At 36.0% G+C, this 22,370-nt stretch overlaps 3 protein-coding genes across 3 annotated transcripts; 1 reads left to right on the top strand and 2 right to left on the bottom strand.

The window, feature by feature from the left end:
• The first annotated feature begins 3,188 nt into the window (after positions 1-3,188).
• LOC137718387 (histone acetyltransferase of the MYST family 1) lies at positions 3,189-9,585 on the top strand. The gene is made up of 9 exons (XM_068457926.2): positions 3,189-3,635; positions 4,443-4,531; positions 4,723-4,782; positions 5,173-5,382; positions 5,503-5,571; positions 6,253-6,414; positions 7,742-7,835; positions 8,655-8,797; positions 9,175-9,585. Exons 1-9 carry the CDS (start codon positions 3,203-3,205, stop codon positions 9,376-9,378), a joined length of 1,464 nt encoding a protein of 487 aa, XP_068314027.2. The 5' UTR covers positions 3,189-3,202; the 3' UTR covers positions 9,379-9,585.
• Positions 9,586-11,373: 1,788 nt separating this feature from the next.
• Positions 11,374-12,309, bottom strand: LOC148694676 (uncharacterized). The gene has a single exon (XM_088699271.1). It carries the CDS (start codon positions 12,181-12,183, stop codon positions 11,503-11,505), a length of 681 nt encoding a protein of 226 aa, XP_088555397.1. The 5' UTR covers positions 12,184-12,309; the 3' UTR covers positions 11,374-11,502.
• A 2,885-nt stretch (positions 12,310-15,194) lies between these two features.
• Positions 15,195-16,274, bottom strand: LOC148694675 (uncharacterized). Its single transcript, XM_088699182.1, has one exon. It carries the CDS (start codon positions 16,091-16,093, stop codon positions 15,410-15,412), a length of 684 nt encoding a protein of 227 aa, XP_088555308.1. The 5' UTR covers positions 16,094-16,274; the 3' UTR covers positions 15,195-15,409.
• Positions 16,275-22,370: the final 6,096 nt, after the last annotated feature.

Raw genomic sequence — 22,370 nt, 5'->3', positions numbered from 1 at the left:
GCAGCCATATTATTACTCTTTACCGATCAAATAATTTTCTCCCTTCGAGTCGAGTGGTATTAGGATGGAGTGGAGAAGTGAGGGTTGCGTTAAAAAGAGAAGAAATTTAATCTTGGAATTATATGATATACCGAATCCGAAAAGGGGTCATCTCCAGATCTCTTCCTCCAAACCAACGAAGCATTTAAAAGGTAGAGATCCATTTTCTTAAGTATCTTGCTGTTAGTTTCTCTCTAATTTGCTGGAGGAAGAGAAGAATTTTGCTTCTCTCATTCCCGAAGCAAAAATGGGGTGGTGTCCTCCCTCTCGCGAATTCCCAAACAAAAAAAAATAGAATACTCTTCTCTTTCCTCTCACCAACGGCAGCAAAGGTAGCAGTAACCAAAGACGAAGGGGCAGCCTTGTCTCCTTCTCCGCCACCTCTGCAAAACCCATCACTGTACCGCTCGGATCTCGAATTGGCAAACACAGAGGCTTCCCTTTCCTCCGCTGCCATGCCGCCAACGGGAGTCAGGTTCGTGTGGAAGAATGGCGCCAACCCACTGTACCCGGTGATGGCTCCGAACGGGAGGACGGCTTTCTCGCTTGGATTTTGACAGCAGCCCGCAGTCGCCAAACACCTTCGACTTCTCTGCAGTCCTTCGCCAAGATCCTATTACCAGCAGCGGCATCGGCAAAGAAAAGCACTACCGTCGCTGCGTCTTCGCCGCATCAACACTCTGCAATGCCCAACGGAAGTTGTGCACCAACTACTCTGAACCGCTACAACATGTCCGAGCTGCTCAAATGCGACAGAAGTCCGCAGTGCTACATGTGGAGTTGAAATGGTTGCTGCTCCATTGAGAAACTTGAAATCAAAAAGAGAGGAATACGACTCGAGAATTTTGGCGTGTTGTTGCTGCTCCGTTCTTCAAAGAATTGACTAGAAAGGAGGAAAAAGATGTCTTTCAAAGGACTTAAATGTGGTTATCATTTTTGATCAAGTATTGGGTCAAAAGTATTAACCAAAAGCATTAAAGTAAAAGTGACAGATGCTACAAGACAAAGGGGAAAAGAAGAGAACGTCTTTTGTGTCAGGAATTCCAAAGATAAGAAAAAATGGAGATTGTAAAGTCTGCAGAAGAAAGCCACAGCAGGGAATAAAAAATGAAGGAAGTTGTCTTCTAAGTTGCTAGAAGATTTGACGCAAGCACAAAGAAAAGATGAAATGGAGATAACATGATAGAAGCTACAAGTCAAAAGTAAAGGAAATAAATAAGTTTTCGTCAAGGAAAGCTTTGTACAGTAATTGAGACGACGATACTGTAGCAGCTTTGATGTTCTGGCTTCGCAGCTTTAATGGTCGTTCTCCCTTCTTTTTCCACCGAAAGCCTTGCTATTAAGAAAAAGCGAGTTGATTCCAAAGTAGTGGAGGATTGCAGTAAAAGACAAAAAAATGGGCAAGTGTGCTGTAGGGAAGTCAAAGCCCCCCGATCCTTTTACGTGGTTAAACGAGCAAACTATTATGAAAGACTTGAAGTGGGTACAGGATAAAAGAATGATAATATCCTGGGTGGGGATTTCAAATTACGGCATTACCTCAGCCTGGTCGTACAAATAAAGCCTCTGCACAATGAAGGGTATGAGGCAATCGCATGATGGTTCAAAGGATGAAAGACCCAACAATTAAAAAGGTGAATCTGTTCAAAAAACCAAAAAGACAAAGCTAATTCTACAAAGGCTTATCAGTACTCCCACGCAACAAATACAAGACCACCAAGGAGCTACCAATGAAATTGGTAGAGCACTCTAAACTGGTGTTGTTGCGGAATAAAAATCTGAAGCAAAGCTTTCAAATACGAAGCAAGTTGAACTCATAAAACAAAGTTGCCACTCAAAGGGGGTTTATACTGATTAACAATTAATTGGTATAATTTTCCAAGTGAAGTCAATGGACATGATCTCCAAAGTAAATTCGTCCATTGTATCAGTTGGCATATAATTGATACAAAATTTCTACAAAGCCAAATCCAAATCAAAATGGCACAAAGCCACTTCAAATAGCACAAACTCATTCCAAATTTACGAACTACGCTGATTTGATTTCGTTAAGGATACGTAGAGTCTGATATCAAATTTTAGACGCAACCGTGAAATTGAAACGAATCCCTGGTTTATATAAACTAAATTCACTCCTGCTACTTTGATCAAATAAATAATTCTACAAAGAGTAAAAGAGAAGTCTTCAAGCACAAGTTCCTAGACTTCCAATTAATGGATGCTGCTCATGCAACAAAGTTCCTAGTTTTATAGGGAATATTGCGGTGAGATTGAAGTAAAACAACAATTTTGTATTCACATGATCTTTATATTTTTGGACTCCGTGAATAAAAATAAGGTCAGACAACACAAAGTCATGTCAAGTTTCCAATGGAATGAAGCTATATCAAATGTCAAATGGCACGAAGCCGAAGAAAAATCTCAAATGGCACGAAGCCGAAGAAAAATCTCAAATGGCATGAAGTCGTATCAAATATCAAACGGCACGAAGCCGCATCAAGACTCGAATGGCACGAAGCCACATTTTGCTCCAATGGCTTAAAGTCCTTGCGCTGCATGAGCTAAAACTGCACAAGGCATTTAATGCTCCAATGACTTAAAGTCCTCGCCCGCATCAAATGCTCCAATAGCTCAAAGTCCTCGCCCGCACAAGCTAAAACTGCATAAGGCATCAATCGCTCCAATGGCTTAAAGTCCTCGTCCGCATGAGCTAAAATTGTACATGGCATTAAATGCTCCTTGCCTGCACAAGCTGAAACTGCACAAGACATCAAACCCCAACAAATATGCAAGGAACTATGAGTGACTTAATCCCTCAACGAGGGTACGTAGGCAATCTAGGGCTCTACCTAGATGCAGTCACAAAATCAAATAAACACCCAAATTCCCAAATTACGATTTATTCATATTATAATCAAAGGGTATTCCTTTCCCAAAAGAAGGGTTGTAATTAATAAGAATGTAGCCTAGAATGGGTCGAACTCAAATTAACAAAACCCTCTTCGAAAAAATGAACAAGGATGAAATTGTGTCGAGTGAATTATTTGTTTACATATTGTGTACAAATTTTGCTCAACAATTATCATGACAAATTAACTTAATCCACAACTGCAAATAAATTTCTGTTTAATCTCGTATGTGAATGTTCTCCATATTCTATGTCATGCGGCCCAGAAACCTACGGTCCTCTCACGGACCCGGCCCACAGCCTTCCAGAGTTAATCCCGCTTCTAATAATACCAAGTTACCAACAGTTCCAGAGCCCCTTTCGGCCAACCGACTTAAATTAATGGTTTCGATAGGAACACCGGGGAGTGCAGAGAACGGCTCTGCCACCCCTAATCCGGCCACCGCCGAATGCGACGCTGAGAGAATGCTTCAGGCAGGCGATGGATACCATCCTTCGGCCAACGAAATAACCCCGGAGTCGGAATTTTTGAAGAAGCGAAAGTCGTCGATTCTTCCTTTGGAGGTCGGCACGCGCGTCATGTGCCGGTGGAGGGATAACAAGTACCACCCGGTCAAGGTCATTGAACGACGGAGAGTCCATTGCGGTGGGCCCAACGACTACGAGTATTACGTCCACTACACTGAGTGTAAGTTCAATTTCCTCGTTGCCTGCCCAATTTTGCGAATTAGGGTTAGGGTTTTCGGTTTAATTGATCTGTACTTTAAATTCTTTTCCTTTTGGTAGAGTGTATTGTTTGCTGTTATGGGGTCTTATTTAGCTGGTTAAATTGATAGATACCTTAAATTTGGGAACTTGCTGAGTTTTCAGCTGGGACATTACTCAAATTTGGGATAGATCTCTTAAAAGTTGCTGGTAGTAGAGAATTTGACAAAGTGATACGTTACAATGTAGAGTGACATATAAGATGATGAGCATAATAAGTTTGCTAAAAAAATTGAGGAGTAATACGAATGTACATTTTCTATGATGATGAAAAGGCGGTGGCTAGACGTATGTTCATCCTGTTGAGGGATAGTTTTGTGATTAATGATGATGGAGGATTGTGAGGCCTTTTTTAGAAATAAAAATATATAGAAACAAAAATTGGTGGGGAGGGATTTCATGAATCAAACCTTACATGCCATAATACACAACACAAAACTTGTTTTATTAATGTCATTCCTATATGTGGATTTGTTGTTTGATTCTCGTAAAAAGTCTCAGTGTTCGATATTGTGGAAATTCTATCTTTTATACCATCATAATAGAACAGTGTAATTAGCTTACTGATTGCAGAACTGTTATAAAATTTACTTTTGGATAAGCTCCATCAGGTGATTATTTACTTAGTTTTCAACATCTTATACTGGGGGTGATTTAATTAAATTATTCTGTTATGATCTCAATGAAATACTTCTTATGATGTTGTTTTTATGTTTGTTCCTTATGCCAGTCAATAGGAGGCTTGACGAGTGGGTGAAACTTGACCAACTTGATCTTGATTCAGTAGAGGCCGTAGTTGATGAGAAAGTGGAGGACAAGGTGATGCATCCTTCCTCATTGTCAACCCCACTTGAAATCCCAAGCGTTCTCCTTGTGATAATGTTTAGGGTTGTGTTAAGAAAATCCTGCTATTTATGATTATGGCCCTTATTTCCCCCTTCAGTTGCTTGTACTGTACTTTTTTTTTTCAAGATATCCTATGCTAATATTTCACTATGCGGGTTTATTAGGTTACAAGCTTGAAAATGACTCGTCATCAGAAGCGGAAGATTGATGAGACACATGTAGAGGTATCCACTGATTAGAATCGTTATTTCTTCTTGTTTTTCTTGCTGTTTATCCTATTTTTTGGATGAAAACATTATGCACTTATAGACATCACTTTTGGCTAACAACTGAATTTAATAATCTAGATCATTAATGTTTCTCAATTGGATCAATTCTTATGCCTCTCTCTCTCTTGCTCTCACACACACACAAATTTAGGTACACGTGCACAACATATTCTATGACAACCTAGCTAAGTTCTTTTGTGTAAAGGTTTGACATTACATTGCGGTGACAATGGTATTATATATGAGGAAGGGAATTGACGAGGTTCTCCAAAAGCTTGTGCCTTTATTGAATATGTTTCAGATTTTGTATACATATGGTCTGAAGGTGCTCTTGCAATTTTATAGGGCCATGAGGAACTTGATGCTGCCAGCTTGCGTGAACATGAAGAGTTTACGAAAGTGAAAAATATAGCGACTATAGAACTTGGAAGATATGAAATTGAGACATGGTACTTCTCCCCCTTCCCACCCGAATATAATGACTCTTTGAAGCTGTACTTTTGTGAGTTTTGTCTCAATTTCATGAAGCGCAAAGAACAGCTTCAAAGGCATATGGTGAGCTGTATCTCAATATTTTTCCCTTTCTTACAGTATCTTTCATTCATGGTTAAGTTCACATACTGTAGTCGACTGTTTCTGTTATTAACATAATAAGTTATATATTTTCCTGTGTAGAGAAAATGTGATCTCAAGCATCCCCCTGGTGATGAGATATACCGAAGTGGTACACTTTCTATGTTTGAGGTTAGTTGCATAGTTTCTGCACAATATCCCCGCGATGGTCAAAGGAAAACCTTGTGTTAATTGTCATAAGTTAATGTGGGAAGGTTTGAAGTGGTTTCAAAAGTTGCAATCTGTAATTGACTTTGCTCTGAAAATAAAAAGCTGTCTCATAGTATATCCTGTTTGGGTGGTGAGTTTCACGCCCCCCATTTTGTCTCTCACACACCCTTTTGCAAGATAGATCCAAGATAGCAAAATCATTCACTCTTTGGCACCTCCTAATCTCCAATCCTCACCCAAATCTCATTGGACCCCAATTGCCATTGAACTTGCATTCCATATACTCTGTGTTTGACCTATTGAGGCAAGGATCTTTAGATTCCACACTTCCTGCCAAAGGTTAAGCTTCACATTTACACCCTCCTGCGTTTATCTATCAACACTATATCACCTGTGAAAAGCATACACCAAGAAATATCATTTTGAATATGTCCCTTTAACTCATCCATCACCATTCTATATATTTAAACAATTGATTTGGGTGTGTGAGAAGTAAAATGGGGTGTGTGAAAATTACCACCCATCTTGTTTTTCTGCAATTTTTTTTTTTGTTTATGCAAGTTTTCGGATCGTTTTGTCATGTTCAGATATTTTGTTTGTGGCTGATATGTCTTTTTTTATTTATTAAATGTATTGAATCAGGTTGATGGCAAAAAGAACAAGGTTTATGGGCAGAATCTTTGTTATTTGGCAAAATTGTTTCTTGATCACAAGACCCTGTATTATGATGTTGACCTCTTTCTGTTTTACATTTTATGTGAATGTGATGATCGGGGCTGCCATATGGTTGGATATTTTTCCAAGGTAATATTTTTGCTGTCATTATCTTTTACCATTGAAGAAGCAAGAGAAAATTGTATTAGAATTCATGAATTATATCATCTTTCTGTGTGGGTATATTTGTAGCCTGCTTGCTTCCCTTTTGCAACTTTGTCCTAATATTGTAACATCATTTTTATGATTTCTTCCTGCATTATCTGGAAGTTATATATCTTTTCTGAACCACCTCGAGTTGTATACATCTTTTCTATACAACAACAACAACAACAAAGCCTCTTCCCACTAAGTGGGGTCGGCTATATGAATCTTAGAATGCCATTGCGCTCAGTTCTGTTCATGTCTTCTGTTAGATCCAAGTACTCTTAAGTCTTTTCTTTTAGTCTCTTCCAAAGTCTTCCTAGGTCTTCCTCTACCCCTTTGGCCTGGAACCTCTGTCCCGTAATTGCATCTTCTAATCGGAGCGTCAATAGGCCTTCGTTTCATATGTTCAAACCACCGTAACCGATTTTCTCTCATCTTTCCTACAATTTCGGCTACTCCTACTTTACCTCGGATATCTTCATTCCTAATCTTATCCTTTCTCGTGTGCCCACACTTCCAACAAAGCATTATCATCTCCGCTACACCTATTTTATGTACGTGTTGATGCTTCACCGCCCAACATTCCGTGCTATAAAGCATTGCTAGCCTTATTATTGTCCTATAAAATTTTCCCTTGAGCTTCAATGACATACGATGGTCACACAACATGCCAGATGTAGTCTTCCACTTCATCCATCTAGATTGTATTCTATGGTTTAGGTCTCCATCCAACTCTCCGTTCTTTTGCAAGATAGATCCTAGGTAGTGAAAGATGTCGCTCTTTGGTACTTCCTGATCTCCAATCCTCACCCCTAACTCATTTGAGCCTCCGTTTGCATTGAACTTGCACTCCATATACTTTGTCTTAGACTGACTTAGGCGAAGACCTTTAGATTCCAACACTTCTCTCCAAAGTTTAAGCTACGCATTTACTCCTTCTGAGTTTCATCTATAACAGTAAGAAATTTCTCCGTATCTGTTATTGTGTGTATATGTGGCTTGGTGTATGCAGCTCATGGATTTAACTGTGCAAACCAAGTATTATTTTATTAGTAATGAACTTTGATTCTGAGGGTGCTAAAATAGCATTTGGATACAAGTTCTACTTGGTAGAAATTAGAATTTTGTTTGTTTGTATCTTGGAATTTGGAATTTTGTCCGTTCTCTCTTGTTGCAAATTTAGACACGTGAAAGGGTAGAAATGATTCTGAAGTCACTGAAGAATTTTCTGCACTTTCCTGTTTTTAGTTAGTAATTTCTTGTGATGCAGGAAAAGCATTCGGAGGAATCCTATAACTTGGCATGTATCCTCACCCTCCCTCCGTATCAAAGAAAAGGCTATGGAAAATTTTTGATTGCCTTCTGTAAGCTCTGGGACCTACTTTCTTATTTTGTTTCGGCTTATTTTGAATCTCTTGTCTCTGTTCTGTCCCAATGATTGAGTTCTGACTTTAGTATTGGTAGCCCTTGGAATATCTTTGAATTGTGTAGGACCATTGTAAACAGACATCTATTAATGGGTTTGCGCCAACAAGTTTTTTGAAATATTCTTCTATATTCCTGCAATGAGTTGCAGTTGCAGATTGTGGAAGACCATTTAAAGCCAAAACTCATTACAATATAGTATAATATAAAGTAAAGCTCTCTAACTAAAATTTTTCTGTAGCAAGGAATACTATTAGAAGAACTGAAATTCTAGAATTTCCTTCATATCTGTATATTTGCAGGTTGCTTTTACATATAAATCTTCTCTTGCAAAGAAATTCAAAGGGCTCTAATTGTATTGGTGGACTCTATACCCTGCTATCCAGTTGTCCCCTATTTTCAATCTTCAAGCCTTTCATCTATATGACAAGGATCACTTTGGTCATTTTCTAGGCATAAACATGGGTTTATTACCACATGATGTGATCGACTCCGTCACTTCATGCCTCTAAGAATTTTTTAGTCATAGAACTGAGCCAAGAGGGTGACACATGCTTGTATGATGGAATAATCTGATGAATGGACCTGTTGCTGACTCTGGTTTGTAATAGGCCTCAGAAGACAGTTTTGCCTTCTGTCAATCATCAAAACCAATTTCTGGACTGTTGTCAAATTTTGCTATTTGATTGTCTCATTTGTCTGTATTTGTATAATTTTTGCGAGTAATGAATACTAATGTTTTATTAAATATGATGCAGCATATGAACTATCAAAGAAAGAAGGTAAAGTTGGCACGCCTGAAAGACCCCTCTCTGACCTAGGATTGCTGAGTTACAGAGGGTACTGGACCCGGGTGCTTCTAGATATCTTGAAAAAGCACAAGGGAAATATTTCGATCAAGGTGAGTGTCTCAAAGTTTATAGTTAAACCAAAGACTCCACCATCGTATAGTTGTGGCTTAACTCTATGCTGAGAATGTTTGAAGTGTTTTGCACATTGCATGGAAGTTGTTACTAATGAGACCAACCAATTATCCATTCTCCAAATGGGATTTTAGACGACATGAAGTAAACCCAAATACTTAAGAATTGTATACTGGATTTGTCTTGGGACGGTTTAAACACCGTTTAAAATGGGTTTGTATTTTCCTGTATTCCTCTCTCTCCTTATAAAGCCTAGGGTTATCGTATAGATATCTGAATGCCATATGGTTTTTGCTGAGTTTCGTAGAACATACAGGTGATATGTACTCATATATGATGATGTTTCGCCACGCAGGAGCTTAGTGACATGACAGCCATCAAGGCAGAGGATATATTGAACACCCTTCAGAGTCTAGAATTAATTCAGTACAGGAAAGGGCAGCATGTCATTTGCGCAGACCCGAAGGTCCTGGATCGTCATCTAAAAGCCGCTGGACGTGGGGGTCTCGAGGTCGATGTTAGCAAACTGATTTGGACGCCGTATAAAGAGCAAGGGTGATCATAAGTCGTCCGCTTCATTCAATACCTGTAAACTTGCTGCTGCTTGTATAAATATAGACCTAGGCATCAAAAAAAAAATTTGAACTTGAATACCAGGCTTGTGTTGTTGACGTGAATGACTTGGTTAGGGCAATATTATCATTTGCTATTGTCGCTTGAAACAGTAACAACATTCAATGGTACAGTAATGTGAGTTATGCTCTAATCAGGTCTTCATTTTGAGGGACAGATGAAGATCAGATGCATGCTAGCTACAAAATTACATTAGATTTAAAGGCTAAAATATTTGACAACTTCGTAAGAGAATGAATTCACTAGTAGTTCATAAATTTTAAGCAAGGGTGATTACTGTTCGATTTGGTACAATTTTGAGTGAAAGTGAAATTGAAACAGGAACTTTTTGCGGTTTGGTTAGGTGTACTTTTGAAGCCAAAATCAAAATACAAGTAAACTGTTTGGTTCAGTTCAGTGCGGTTTTAGTTCAGTTTCAAACCATTTACTAACAAAATGAAAAAAAAATTCTATCTTCCTCTCTCTCTGCCCCACCCTCTTAACAACGTTAGTATTTTTCAAGAAAAAAAATATACAGTTTAAAACCTTATTTCAAACCATTTTGCATATTCAAACCTTCAAGGGACTTTGAACCTCCAGCCAGCCTTCAACATTTACACCTATATACGCATAAGACAATCTCATTTTCTACAAAAAAAACATTAATTAATGAACTCATGGCAACAATCAGTGCATTGTGTGGACATTCTGTGAGATGTCCATAACCTGCAAACTTTGGCAGTCTCGGGCACTTGGGGGAATGTTTCATACTGATTTATTTTTTGATGAAACAGAGTTGAAACAATTGAGTGAGCTTTCCTGTGGAAGATGGGATGAAATTAGAAATTCTGGTATGGTTAGAAAGGAAAGGGATCCTCTCTGGATCCTTTCTATCAAATCCACTCAATCACCTAATTCGGGTCCTTGAAATTTGATTCAACGGCTAAAGTTATTATAACTTTTAAAGAGCCCCCTGTTTGTAGCCGTTGAATCAAATTTCAAAGGTCCGGATTGATTGATTAGGTGGATTTGGTGGAAGGAATCCGGAGAGGATCCCTTTCCGGTTAGAAAGCTACTTTTATGGGTCATATGCGCTTTATATTTCTTTTTGTCTCGCATCAAGTGCTTTTGCTTATTTCATAAACAATCTCAAACAAGCTCTAAAAGGAGAGATTTTTCATGTATTCGGAACACAAGTCGGTAACACCACATGTCATCATAATATATGTGGTGAGAATATGTATTTTCAGTATCTCTCTATTATGACACGAAGTGCACCGCTTTATGTTCCAAATGCACTAAAAAATCTCTCTTAACTGAGCAATCGTTCGTTGATTGCAGAGTGGGATTGTGTTGACTCGTTTCTATAACATTAGTTTTAGGGAGGGATTTTATTGGGATGAAGATAAATACTACGCTTTGTTCTTGTTGTTGCGCATGAAAACTACGCATGTGGACCGCCCTTAACATAACGGCACTGCCAAGTCCCGAGTCCCGACCATTACTTACGAATGAAAAATAAATTTCACCCTGAAACTTCTCGACACAACAACCTTACGAGGAACAGTTACTTGAAACATCGTTCAACCTGTGTGGATGAGTGGCTCTGGCTCTTCTCATCTCCAATTCTTTTTTACCCCGGCGATTCGGGAGTAATTCCTCAGTTAACAGCGTAACACCATCACATGACTCTGTTCTTCTAGCCACCACTTAAAATTCTTTTCTATATAAGTTTCCTGCTTTACTACTTCGAACAGAAAGAAGAAAACAAAAGAGAAGGGAGAGAGATCTTCCTAAAAAAATATTAAGAATATCAGATGTTGGGGTTTGTCGCTAATTCAAATAAATAAAACATTAGATCAATGAATATTAATGATTCATATAACCAAATATTAGCTCTACAAGTATCATAATAGTATCATAATATTATGTCAATACTCATCGGAACACTGAATAATCAATCAAACAATATATCCGAAACTGGGATCCAAAACAAAAAAAAAAAAAAAAAAAAAATGTACAAGAATATTTTTTTGCCATCCCCTTTTGGTTTTTTTTTTTTTTTAACCCATCAAACAGTAATGGATTGGTTTAGATGCCTACGATGGTGAATCTTTTTAAGCTGCAAACGTTTCAATTCAACCCCACCAGATCTCCTCTTCCAAAGACTCTTCACCTCCTCTTCTTGTTCTTCAGCAGGCTTCTTGGGCACCCTCTTGATCACAGGCAGAGGAGGATCTAAATCCACTAGGTTAATATTTGCACCATTGTTATTAATCCTGGGCCCACTTCCACCATATTTACTATTCACAATCACTTGCCTTCTACTACATCTTGTGGTCGTGTTTGTAGTACTTGTTGTGGTGGTGGCGCCGGCTGCGGCATTAGGGTTGTTGAGGTTTTTGCCAGAGAAGCGTTTGTTGAGCTTGGAGTACTTGAGGTGGTTGTGGTGGTGGTTGTTGGGGCTGCTGATATTGTCCTTGGAAATAGGGTTTGAGGAGATGGTGAGTAGTCTATGAGTGGCGAGAGGGGTTGGAAAGCCAGTGACCTTGTTGCTTCTTTTCACTTGGTCCATGCAACTGATTCTTGGGGACAAAGCGTCTTCTTTTACAGAAGCCGACTTTGGAAGCCTCACATCTTTGATGGATGGTCTCGAACATAACATGGGCAAGAATATGCTTCTCTGATGATTATGCATATGCAGGTTTTGATTGTGGCGGTGGTGACGGAAGCGGTTGTATTCGCTTGCCATTTGAATCTCGTCCCACCCTTAGAATATCTCGACTATTCAGCTTCTGAAACTGAGAAGAGAGATCTTCGTATATATATATATATATATATAGAGAGAGAGAGAGAGAGAGAGAGAGAGAGAGAGAGAGGATAATGAATAAGAAGTGGGGGAGAGAGAGGGGAAGGCAGTGTTATATATTATAAGATTTGAGGAGGTCTTGTGGTATTCGAAAAATTTCTACTTACTTCCAAGTGAAGATAAATAATACCAGATCATAGTACTGAGTGGCACAATCAATGCATTGAATGAGGATATTCTTTGAGATGTCCATAAACTGTAAACTTTGGTAGTCTTGGGTTGAAGGAATGCTTCATTTTGATTTATTTTTTGGGATGGGATGAAATTAGAAATTCTATTGTGGTTAGAAAGCCACTTTTAGACTATATTCAAAGGAAATGTCAAATTAAAATTGATGGTTGATGTGACAATTTGAAGTTTTATGTCAAATTTTATACTTTACCAACTGAATTGTCAAATTTTATTTTCTTATTTAAATAGAGCTTTAAATTGTTGTAATTATTACAAAAAAATGATGGAACAAAATTTTTATTGGTTGAAATGTTAGTGAAACAAGAGACCCACCATTAAAATTATTTAAAAATAAATTTGACTCATAATCACAAAACCTTCAAATCCAATCAGTAAATAACACTTTAGTTATAAAGTTTTTTGATGTAAAAAATGCATAGTGGAACTATGCATTCCACTTAAGATTTTGACATCTCCTTCGGAAATGCTTTTATAAGTCATATGCGCTTTAAACATTTTTTCTTGTCTCGCATAAAGTGTTTTTGCTCATTCCATAAGCAAATTCAAACAAGCTCTAATATGAGAGATTTTTCAATGTATCTAGAATATAAATGGTGAGAAGATATATTTTTAAGTATTCTTAATTAGGTTCCCATCCCTATTTTTCCTACTCCATTGATTAAAACCTTATTCATTTTCAATTTTTGATCAAGGTCCTTAGATTTTAATACATGCCATTAATTATTTCAATAATAAAATATTTTTTATTTCTAAATATATATTCATTTAGTGTTAGAAATGTTACATTTGTTATATTTATATTCATGGCTATATTTGTTATCATATATTTTTATTTTTTAGTTTGTACCCATTTTTAATTTGCAACCCTTTTTTTAATTGGAGAAATTAGGTTCTCATCCTTCCTTTTACTACTCATTTGATTAAAACTTTATTCATTTTCATTTTTTAATCAAGGTCCTTGGTATTAATAACATAATTAATTATTTCAATAATAAAATATTTTTTATTTCTAAATATATTCATTTAATGTTAAAAATGTTACGATTAGTATTTTTATATTTATGGCTAAATTTTTTATCGTATATTTTTATTTTTAGTTTGTACCCATTTTTAATTTGCAACCCTTTTTTAATTTTTTCCAATTTTCTAAATATATTCACAACCATTTTTTTTTTATATAAAATCTATTCAATTTTTTTTCTAATCCATTTTTAAACTTATATGGGTACATTCTTTTTTTTTTTTTTTTTGATTTGAGAATGTATCCATGTTAAATTTAATCGAAGAAATTTACTAATATTATTAAGCCTAATTTATTTTTTTTTTTTTGGTGATTTTGAAGAATGTACCCATGTTTTGGTACAATAATTTTTTGGTTAATTTTGATGAATGTACCCATGTTTATACACACACACACACACACACAATAGTATATTTATATTTTAATATTTTTAATCCCACAAATTATGGTTTTTTTATTTAAAATCTCATTAATATAAACAACTATAAATTTCAATTTTTAATTTAAAAAAATATAGTAACGTACATAGAAATAAATTATCACATTAATTTCAGGGACTTGGATCAAAAATTGAAAGCCAACAAGGTTTTAGTCAAAAAAATTTCATAGCTAGGGACCGCATCCAAAGTCTACCTTTTTAATTTGTACCAATTTTCTTTTTAGTCTTAATTTGTACCCATATATTAATTCATTTTTGTGCCCATATTTTTTAAACTTTTATTTGTATTTGTATCCATATTTTTAATTTATTTGTATCCATTTTTAATTTTGCTAAATGTACCTATGCTAATTATATGTATTTATTTTATCTTTTAAAATATATCAATAGTTAATTTTTAAAATATGTTAATAATTATTCGGGTACATTATTTTTTTGCTATAATTTTCTGAAGAACAATATTACTCTAAATTTGATTTTTAAGTATTTATTATATTTAAAAATATTGTTTGAATTTTCATAATTTGTGGGACATTAAATGCATAAATGTATGAATTAAATAACTTAAATGAGGCTAAGAACCTCGATCAAAATATTTAAATAAACACGGTTGCAGTCTAACAATTAGGTTGATTAGGGATCGGAACCAAAATGACCCTTTTAAGTATCTCTCCATTTGTATTATGACACGGAGTATACGACTTTATGTTCCAAATGCACTAAAAAATCTCTCTTAACTGGCCAATCGTTCGTTGATTGCAGAGTGGGATTGTGTTGACTCGTTCCCATAATATAAGTTTTAGGGAAGGATTTTATTGGTATGAAGATAAATACTATGCTTTGTTCTTGTTGTTGCGCATGAAAACTACGCATGTGGACCGCCCTTAACACAATGGCACTGCCAAGTCCCGAATACCGGCCATGACTTACGAATAAAAAGTAGATTTCACCATCAAACTTCTCGACATAACAACCTTACGAGGAACAGTTACTTGAAACATCGTTCAACTTGTGTGGATGATGAGTGGATCTGGTCTTCTCATCTCCGGTTCCTTTTTACCTCGGCGATTCGGAGTAATTCGTCAGTTAACAGCGTAACACCATCACATGACTCTGTTCTTCTAGCCACCACTTAAAATTCTTCTCTGTATAAGTTTCGTGCTTTACTACTTTGAACAAAAAGAAGAAAAACAAAAGAAAGGGGAGAGAGATCATCCTAAAAATATTAAGAATATCAGATGGTGGGGTATATCGCTAATTCAAATAAATAAAAGATTAGATCAATAATACTAATGATTCATATAACTAAATATTAGCCCCACAAGTATCTTAATATTATGTCACTACTCATCGGAACAGTGAATAAGCAATAAAAAATATATCCAAATTTGGGATCCAAAACAAAAAAAAATGTACAAGAATATATTTTCAGAATCCCCTTTTGGCTTTTTTACCCATCAAACAGTAATGGATTGATTTAGATGCCTACGATGGTGAATCTGTTTAAGCTGCAAACGTTTCAATTCAACCCCACCAGATCTCCTCTTCCAAAGACTCTTCACCTCCTCTTCTTGTTCTTCAGCAGGCTCCTTGAGCACCCTCTTTATCACAGGCAGAGGAGGATCTAAATCCACTAGGTTAATATTTGCACCAATGTTACTACTCCCGGGCCCACTTCCACCATTTTTACTATTCACAATCACTTGCCTTCTACTACATCTTGTGGTGGTGTTTCTAGTGGTTGTTGTGGTAGTGGCGGCGGCTGCGGCATTAGGGTTGTTGAGGTTTTTGCCAGAGAAGCGCTTCTTGAGCTTGGAGTACTTGAGGTGGTTGTGGTGGTGGTTGTTGGGGCTGCTGATATTGTCCTTGGAATTAGGGTTTGAGGAGATGGTGAGTAGTCTATGAGTGGCGAGAGGGGTTGGAAAGCCAGTGACCTTGTTGCTTCTTTTCACTTGGCCCATGCAACTGATTCTTGGGGACAAAGCGTCTTCTTTTACAGAAGCCGACTTTGGAAGCCTCACATCTTTGATGGATGGTCTCGAACATAACATGGGCAAGAATGTGCATCTCTGATGATTATGCATATGCAGATTTTGACTGTGGCGGTGGTGGTGATGGAAGCGGCTGTATTCGCTTGCCATTTGACTCTCGTCTCACCCTTTGAATATCTCGACTATTCAGCTTCTGAAACTGAGAAGATAGGTCTTTGTATAGAGAGAGAGAGAGAGGAGAGAGAGAGAGAGGGAGAGAGGATAATGAATGAGAAGAGGGGGAGAGAGAGGGGAAGGCAGTGTTATATATTATAAGATTTGAGGAGGTCTTGTGGTGTTCGAAAATTTTCTGAGTCCGGAGAGAAAAGGGTGTTGAGATTGTCAAATATGAACAAACAAGACTAACCCTTTTATTTTATTTTACTTGTTTATTTATTTGTTGTTTACTCATTCCAATTCCATTAGCAACGACTAGTAGAAAGGAGAGACCAAGAAATAAGTATGCACGTCATGTCAGGGCCGGTCTTTTAAAATTTGTGGTAGTAGAATAGAAAGAGAGTATGCGTGCTTAATTAAGTGTGAAAACGAAACCTCTTTTTCTTTTCTTTCTTTAAATAATATTAGGGACATCTTCCATCCATCCCATCCCAACCAATTCACGATGCCAATTCTACACGTATTGTTTGTAAATCATAGGCTGACCTCCTTTTTGTCTCCCTTTAAATTTTTCATGGATTTGGTGGTTAAAGTTGAATCCTTGGGCAACATATAACATAATAAATAAACACCAAAATTAGTTAACCAAATAACCTACTTACTCAAGACTCCAGAGTCTATTTTACTCTTTGGTTGGTTTATTACCAAAAGCCCTAGTTTTGTTCCCTCTTCTCACGTTGATTTTTTCTTTTTGAAAAGGGACAATTGATGATAAGTCACAATAATCTATCTTTTTCAGGCCCGAAGAGGCTATGAGGAATTTCATCCTGCATGTAGCTACAGTTAAGCAGACCCACAAGCTTGAAGAATCAAACCCATGACCTCCCACATTCTTTTGTTTATTGCGGAGCTGCAATCCGCATCCTTATAACTGGACCACTTGTTATGGTTTGTCATAGTTGATTATTAGATCAAAAAATAAGTTAGATTTAAATATTAATTATGTGACCAATAACTTAAAATCTAAACGATTAACCAATCTGTAACTAAAGACCTTCAATTTAAGCACATTTAAAAAAAACAATCATGTCAATAAATGATATCAAAATTGAAGAAAATTTATGAAAAATAGCCAAGACATATAAAATGCTTTTTTTTTTTTTTTTCCTTGCTTATAAGTTATAAGTTTAATTTGATGGAGGAATACTTTGATAGAAAATGCTATCAACCTTCTCACTTATCTTTTCATTTTAAGTTTTTCACTTCTATTCATGCCACATGTATTTCACTAGTACGAAAAACCAAAAATTTAATTCTTTTTTGGTTGACAAACTAAAACTTTGATTATGCTAACACATGAAGAAAAATAGTTGAATTTTAATATAATTCAAATTTTAGTTTTGGGTGTTAGTAAAGTACATGTAGCATGAAAAGAAGTAAGAAAGTTGAAATAAGAAGGTTGTTCGCATTTCTCTATTTAGATTAATTTTAGTTTTGTGCGGTCAGTTTTCGATAGGTACTGTTTATGTTTAATTTTAAATAAAAAAATTTAAAATAATTTTTTACCGCACAGTATATGAATGGATAGAGATTCTCTCATGAAGAGGCCCCGATAAGATCCAAATCCTTGAATTAGGACATAATTGAAGCAGTCAAAGGTCAAACTAATCGCAGCAAAAAATATCGAGCACATCTTATTGGCCCCATATTAGGTGGAACCACGTTTACCCTGAAGGGGATCAACCAGTTAATCCGCGGCCTCCTTGGTGTTATAAACTGTAAAAGCATGTATTTCATACTTCATTAGCTGCCACAACTATATGACTCTCGTATTTACCCAAAAATAAAAAATTACATGACTTTCACTTTACATAATCATCTTCCACGAACTTACTAATTAAGCTAATATTAATCCTATGTCTCTAAAGGTATGCATATTTGACCACATTTGCATTTGGAAGATCAAACTTCAAATATAGTTTAATGGCATTTAATTTCTAGTTTTCTTCTTTTGATGTTGAAACCAGATTATTAAACTGTGATGTGCTGCTTTCTTTATACCAAGCAATTTTTACCTTTTCAAATGATATATGTAGTTTGAAGTCAATTGTCAAACAATAGAGCATCTTTTGATATAGGCGCCTCAGTTTTGAATTTTGTAGATCAAACATCCATGTCTTTTAGTGATTTGATTAAACTTTTTTTTTGTCATAATTTTGGTGCTATATGCACATTATATTGTAACAAATTTCCTATAATCTAGCATTTTGATTACATTCTCCTCCGTTAGAGATAATTGCAAAAAAAAAAAAGTTGGTTAGATTCAATTTATTTTCACAATAATGCTACAATTTAGCAATAATTATCTACGATTTAAGATATTTTCTTTCCAAAATAGTTTAAAATATTTTTAAATCCCCCAAAATCAAACGTATCGAAATAAGTTTTTCTTTTAGTACGTTAAGAGAAAATATGATTGTGAATAATATAAACGTACCAATACACAATGTGTACAAAATAAAACGTACCAAAATAAAAAATAATGTACCAATCTTAACAATAAGTATCAAATTAAACGTACCAAAATTGCAAATAAATGTACCAATTAATAATTTTTGTAAATTCAAACATACCCGCAGATAATATATATGTAATGTATTGTACCTAATAATAATTCATCAACAACTATTCTTAAAAAAATAGCAAAAAAATATAATTTCACAAAAAAATTGAAAAAACTACACGGAGCTTTTATGTTGACCACCAACTATTTGAAAAAGAAAAAATCATTTGGAAAAAGAAATAATATTAAATGTTTGCATAACAAAAAAAAAAAAAAAAAAAAAAAAAAAAAACAGTGATCGAAAATACATATTTGGAAGAAGAGAAAATATAGTTTAATTACTAATATCTCCACTAAATAAGGAAAAGTGTAACATCCCACATCGCCCAAATAAATGGATTCTGTAAGTCTTATATGTATATTCTCATCTCTACCTAGCACGAGGCCTTTTGGGAGCTCACTGGCTTCGGGTTCCACCGGAACTACGAAGTTAAGCGAGTTTGCGCGAGAGCAATCCAGGATGGGTGACCCACTGGGAAGTTGCTCGTGAGTTCTCAGAAACAAAACTGTGAGGATGTGCTTGGAGCCCAAAGCGGACAATATCGTGCTACGGCGGAGTCGAGCCCGAGATGTGATGGGGGCCCGGGCCGGGATGTGACAAAAAGTGCATTATGCAGATAAAAGAATAAATTCAAAAAGTATTTTAATTTTATAAAATAGAGGTAATTATTGGTCAAAGCACTTTAATCAAATTTTAAAAAGGCACAAATGTTTAATCTAAATGATATAGAAAAACTGTAGGGGATTTTAATTTTCCCATCTTTTTAATTATGATAGTGCTGATTACGCATTTATTTTTACCGATTACACATCTTTGTTAACTTTTAGTTATTAATCTTCTTCAATTTATTCAATGACCAGAAATTAAGAAAGGTATATGAGAAGTAAAACTAAATGTGTGGATAACATGATACTTTAATTATTGATTTACGAGGTCATGAAACCCTACTGTTATAGAGTGAGCTTAGATCCCTTGCATTCGACTAAAACAATGGAACTTATTAGAGCGGGAGATGCAAAGTGTTTTGAAGTGAGTATTTTATCTTTTTATATTGGTTGTAAAGTTTTTTATAGATGAGATGTAAAATGCTCATCTTAGCCAGATAAATGCAAATGAAACTGTAAACTTATATCTTTAGAAGGTGATCTCCACTAGTTAAAGAGAGAAAAAGGAAATGATATCTCAAAATAAGATCTCAATTTTTTTTCTTTTTGTTTTTTTAAGATCTCAAATTTACTTCTCTCCCATTAACGTAAAAGTTAAAACTCATGTTTACATCTCTCAAAATTAAAAAAAAAAAAAATGTAAATGTGGTTTTTGCATTTGATATTTGTATCTTTCCATTAAGGTATCATCATACACTCGTTCCGTTTAAATTTTTATCCAGCTTGCAGAATAAACTTTTTAGAGCGGTGCAAAACTACCTCCCTAGCTAGAGAGAGCAAAATCAGATAAACCTTGAGAAGCCAAAACCTTTTTTCTTGTTTTGTAGCTGTTGTATAACTCAAGAAACCAATATTAGCATCGATCAAGAAAGTACCAAATAAAGAATACAAAGAAAATAAGAATCAACAATTAACACAAAATTAGTATGTTAAAATTGATTATTATTTAACACGAATCGAGCCAGCATCACGAGCATCATCTGTCATAGAGTAAGCTCACTCAGGGCATCTCCAAGCGATGTCGTAAAACAACAAAAGCTCTACTTTAAAGAGTTAAATCTAAAAAAAGACATTCAATTGACTACATATTAGTGTCAAACACGTGTAACCTTACTTTCATAACAAAAACTCATCTAACTGGTATGACAAACGATATGATAATTTACACTAAATTCATCTAAATTATGGACAAGGAGAATCTTAACGTTGATGTGGAATGGACCAATATGCTCTAGCCATCTTGGCTAAATCTAGATCTCCTAACAAATGAGCTCATTTAATCATTTAATGACAACTTACAACGGAATTGAAAACTTATGAATCCTAAAACATTTCAATAGTTGTAGCAATATTAGAGTAAATGATTGTGCATTCAATGCTACGTAGCACTCAATGTTACAGGTGTTTCAACGGTTAGATTTGATATCCAAACTGTTAGATTTTCTGTTTTCAATCATAGCCACATCGTTCATATCACTCAATGATACAGTTGTTCTTAATTGTCCTTTTTGTATTATTGTATGAGAGTTTGGGTTGGATGAACATTTTAGATTTAAAATTGAGGCACATACAAACCAGGTGCAGGGAAAAATTGAACTTGAAGCTGGAGATGCATACATCTCATCAGACAAACCATGCACCACAGAACGTGGGAGGCACATGAAAGGTGCATTTGGTACACTAATTCTACCATATCTTAACAAGCAAGCTCCCTTGCTTGGCACTTTAGCCTAAGATGCATGACATTTTTATGTGTGGTGTGTACGATCGAGTGTATAGGAGTGGACCTTATCACTTGTAAAAGAGGTTCATCCCATCAATTATCAATCATGTTTATCTATCACCAAACACCATTGACATTGCTTTAATAAAATCTATATTGATTTTGTTTTTTCAACTAAGAATTTTGTTCGGTTGATATATTAAGGACTTAATAATGTTGTGTGGAGCAAAAAATAATCGAGAAAAATATGGAGGTGACACGTGGATTCTGGGGTAAAAATGACAAAATTACCCTCGAGCCACACTGGGATTTCTACGCCCAATTAGCGGACAATCATCCCTCAATCAAGTCAAAAGTGCTCAAAATAGGTATTTATTCAAAACATATTTCATCCATCCTCATCAAATCTTCTCCACAAGGTAACCCCCAAATCATTCCTTTCTAATTATATTAATTAGCTAACAAATCATGAATCTCACCCAAAAAACCATCCAAGTGACTGGTCCCCATCCTCCCAAAGGGGCCGGCCACACCCCTATAAATACCATCTCATTTTCTCCAAAACTCAATAGCAACTCTCTTACAAAATTCTCTAAATTCTCCGAATATTTTTCCTTCAAAATTCTAACTTTGGCATCGAAGGTTCTTCGGTCAAAACCCCGCCTCCCCATTCATCATGGGCACATAAGGCTCTTGGCCTTGACCTAAGGTGTTATTTGTTTTGTAGGTGCAATTTTGTCTAAGAAGAAGAAGATGGAAATTTACATCCACAAATTGGAGCTTTCATTGAGAGTCTTGATCAAACACTCGTAGAAGACTCTCGCATTCAAGGTTTTTCATTTTCTTGTTCACTTGTAGATTTTTCGTACATTCTTATTCTTGGAATTTTTATTTTTAAAAATTCTTCGATAAAACGTAAAAGAAAAGTACAATGGCAAGAGATTCGGAAACCTCGACGAACGGAAATTCCAACGTTCAAGGATTAGGACTGTGACGATCTATGAGGCTCAACACAACAATGAATGGAGAGGCACCATCCCTATGGGGTACCACCGTGGCAACCACCACAGCAGCCACCCTTGGCAAGGCCCACGACACCACAACCAAGGCCCAAGTCGTGTCATTCAAGCCCACACGGGCCCAAGCCCAAGGAGAGATGGCTCGAGCCACTCAAGCCCGGTGCGAACCCAACGCGTTGCTAAGTCGAGCCCTAGCTTCGCACCCATGTGCGCCACACGCCGAGCAGCTTACTCTCGCAG

This window comes from Pyrus communis, chromosome 8 (assembly GCF_041283825.1).
Source record: "Pyrus communis isolate YQ-2024b chromosome 8, ASM4128382v1, whole genome shotgun sequence".
Taxonomy (NCBI): Eukaryota; Viridiplantae; Streptophyta; class Magnoliopsida; order Rosales; family Rosaceae; genus Pyrus; species Pyrus communis.
The sequence above is the reverse complement of the archived record's forward strand: the minus strand, read 5'-3'. Positions and strand labels throughout refer to the sequence as shown.

Bases quoted from the DNA above. Each gene is read 5' to 3' on its own strand.
- LOC137718387 (XM_068457926.2), top strand. From the start codon at position 3,203: ATGCGGCCCAGAAACCTACGGTCCTCTCACGGACCCGGCCCACAGCCT. The intron at 5,383-5,502 runs GTGAGCTGTATC...TTTCCTGTGTAG, and splicing joins AACAGCTTCAAAGGCATATG to AGAAAATGTGATCTCAAGCA. The intron at 6,415-7,741 runs GTAATATTTTTG...CTTGTGATGCAG, and splicing joins TGGTTGGATATTTTTCCAAG to GAAAAGCATTCGGAGGAATC.
- LOC148694676 (XM_088699271.1), bottom strand. From the start codon at position 12,183: ATGGCAAGCGAATACAACCGCTTCCGTCACCACCGCCACAATCAAAAC.
- LOC148694675 (XM_088699182.1), bottom strand. From the start codon at position 16,093: ATGGCAAGCGAATACAGCCGCTTCCATCACCACCACCGCCACAGTCAA.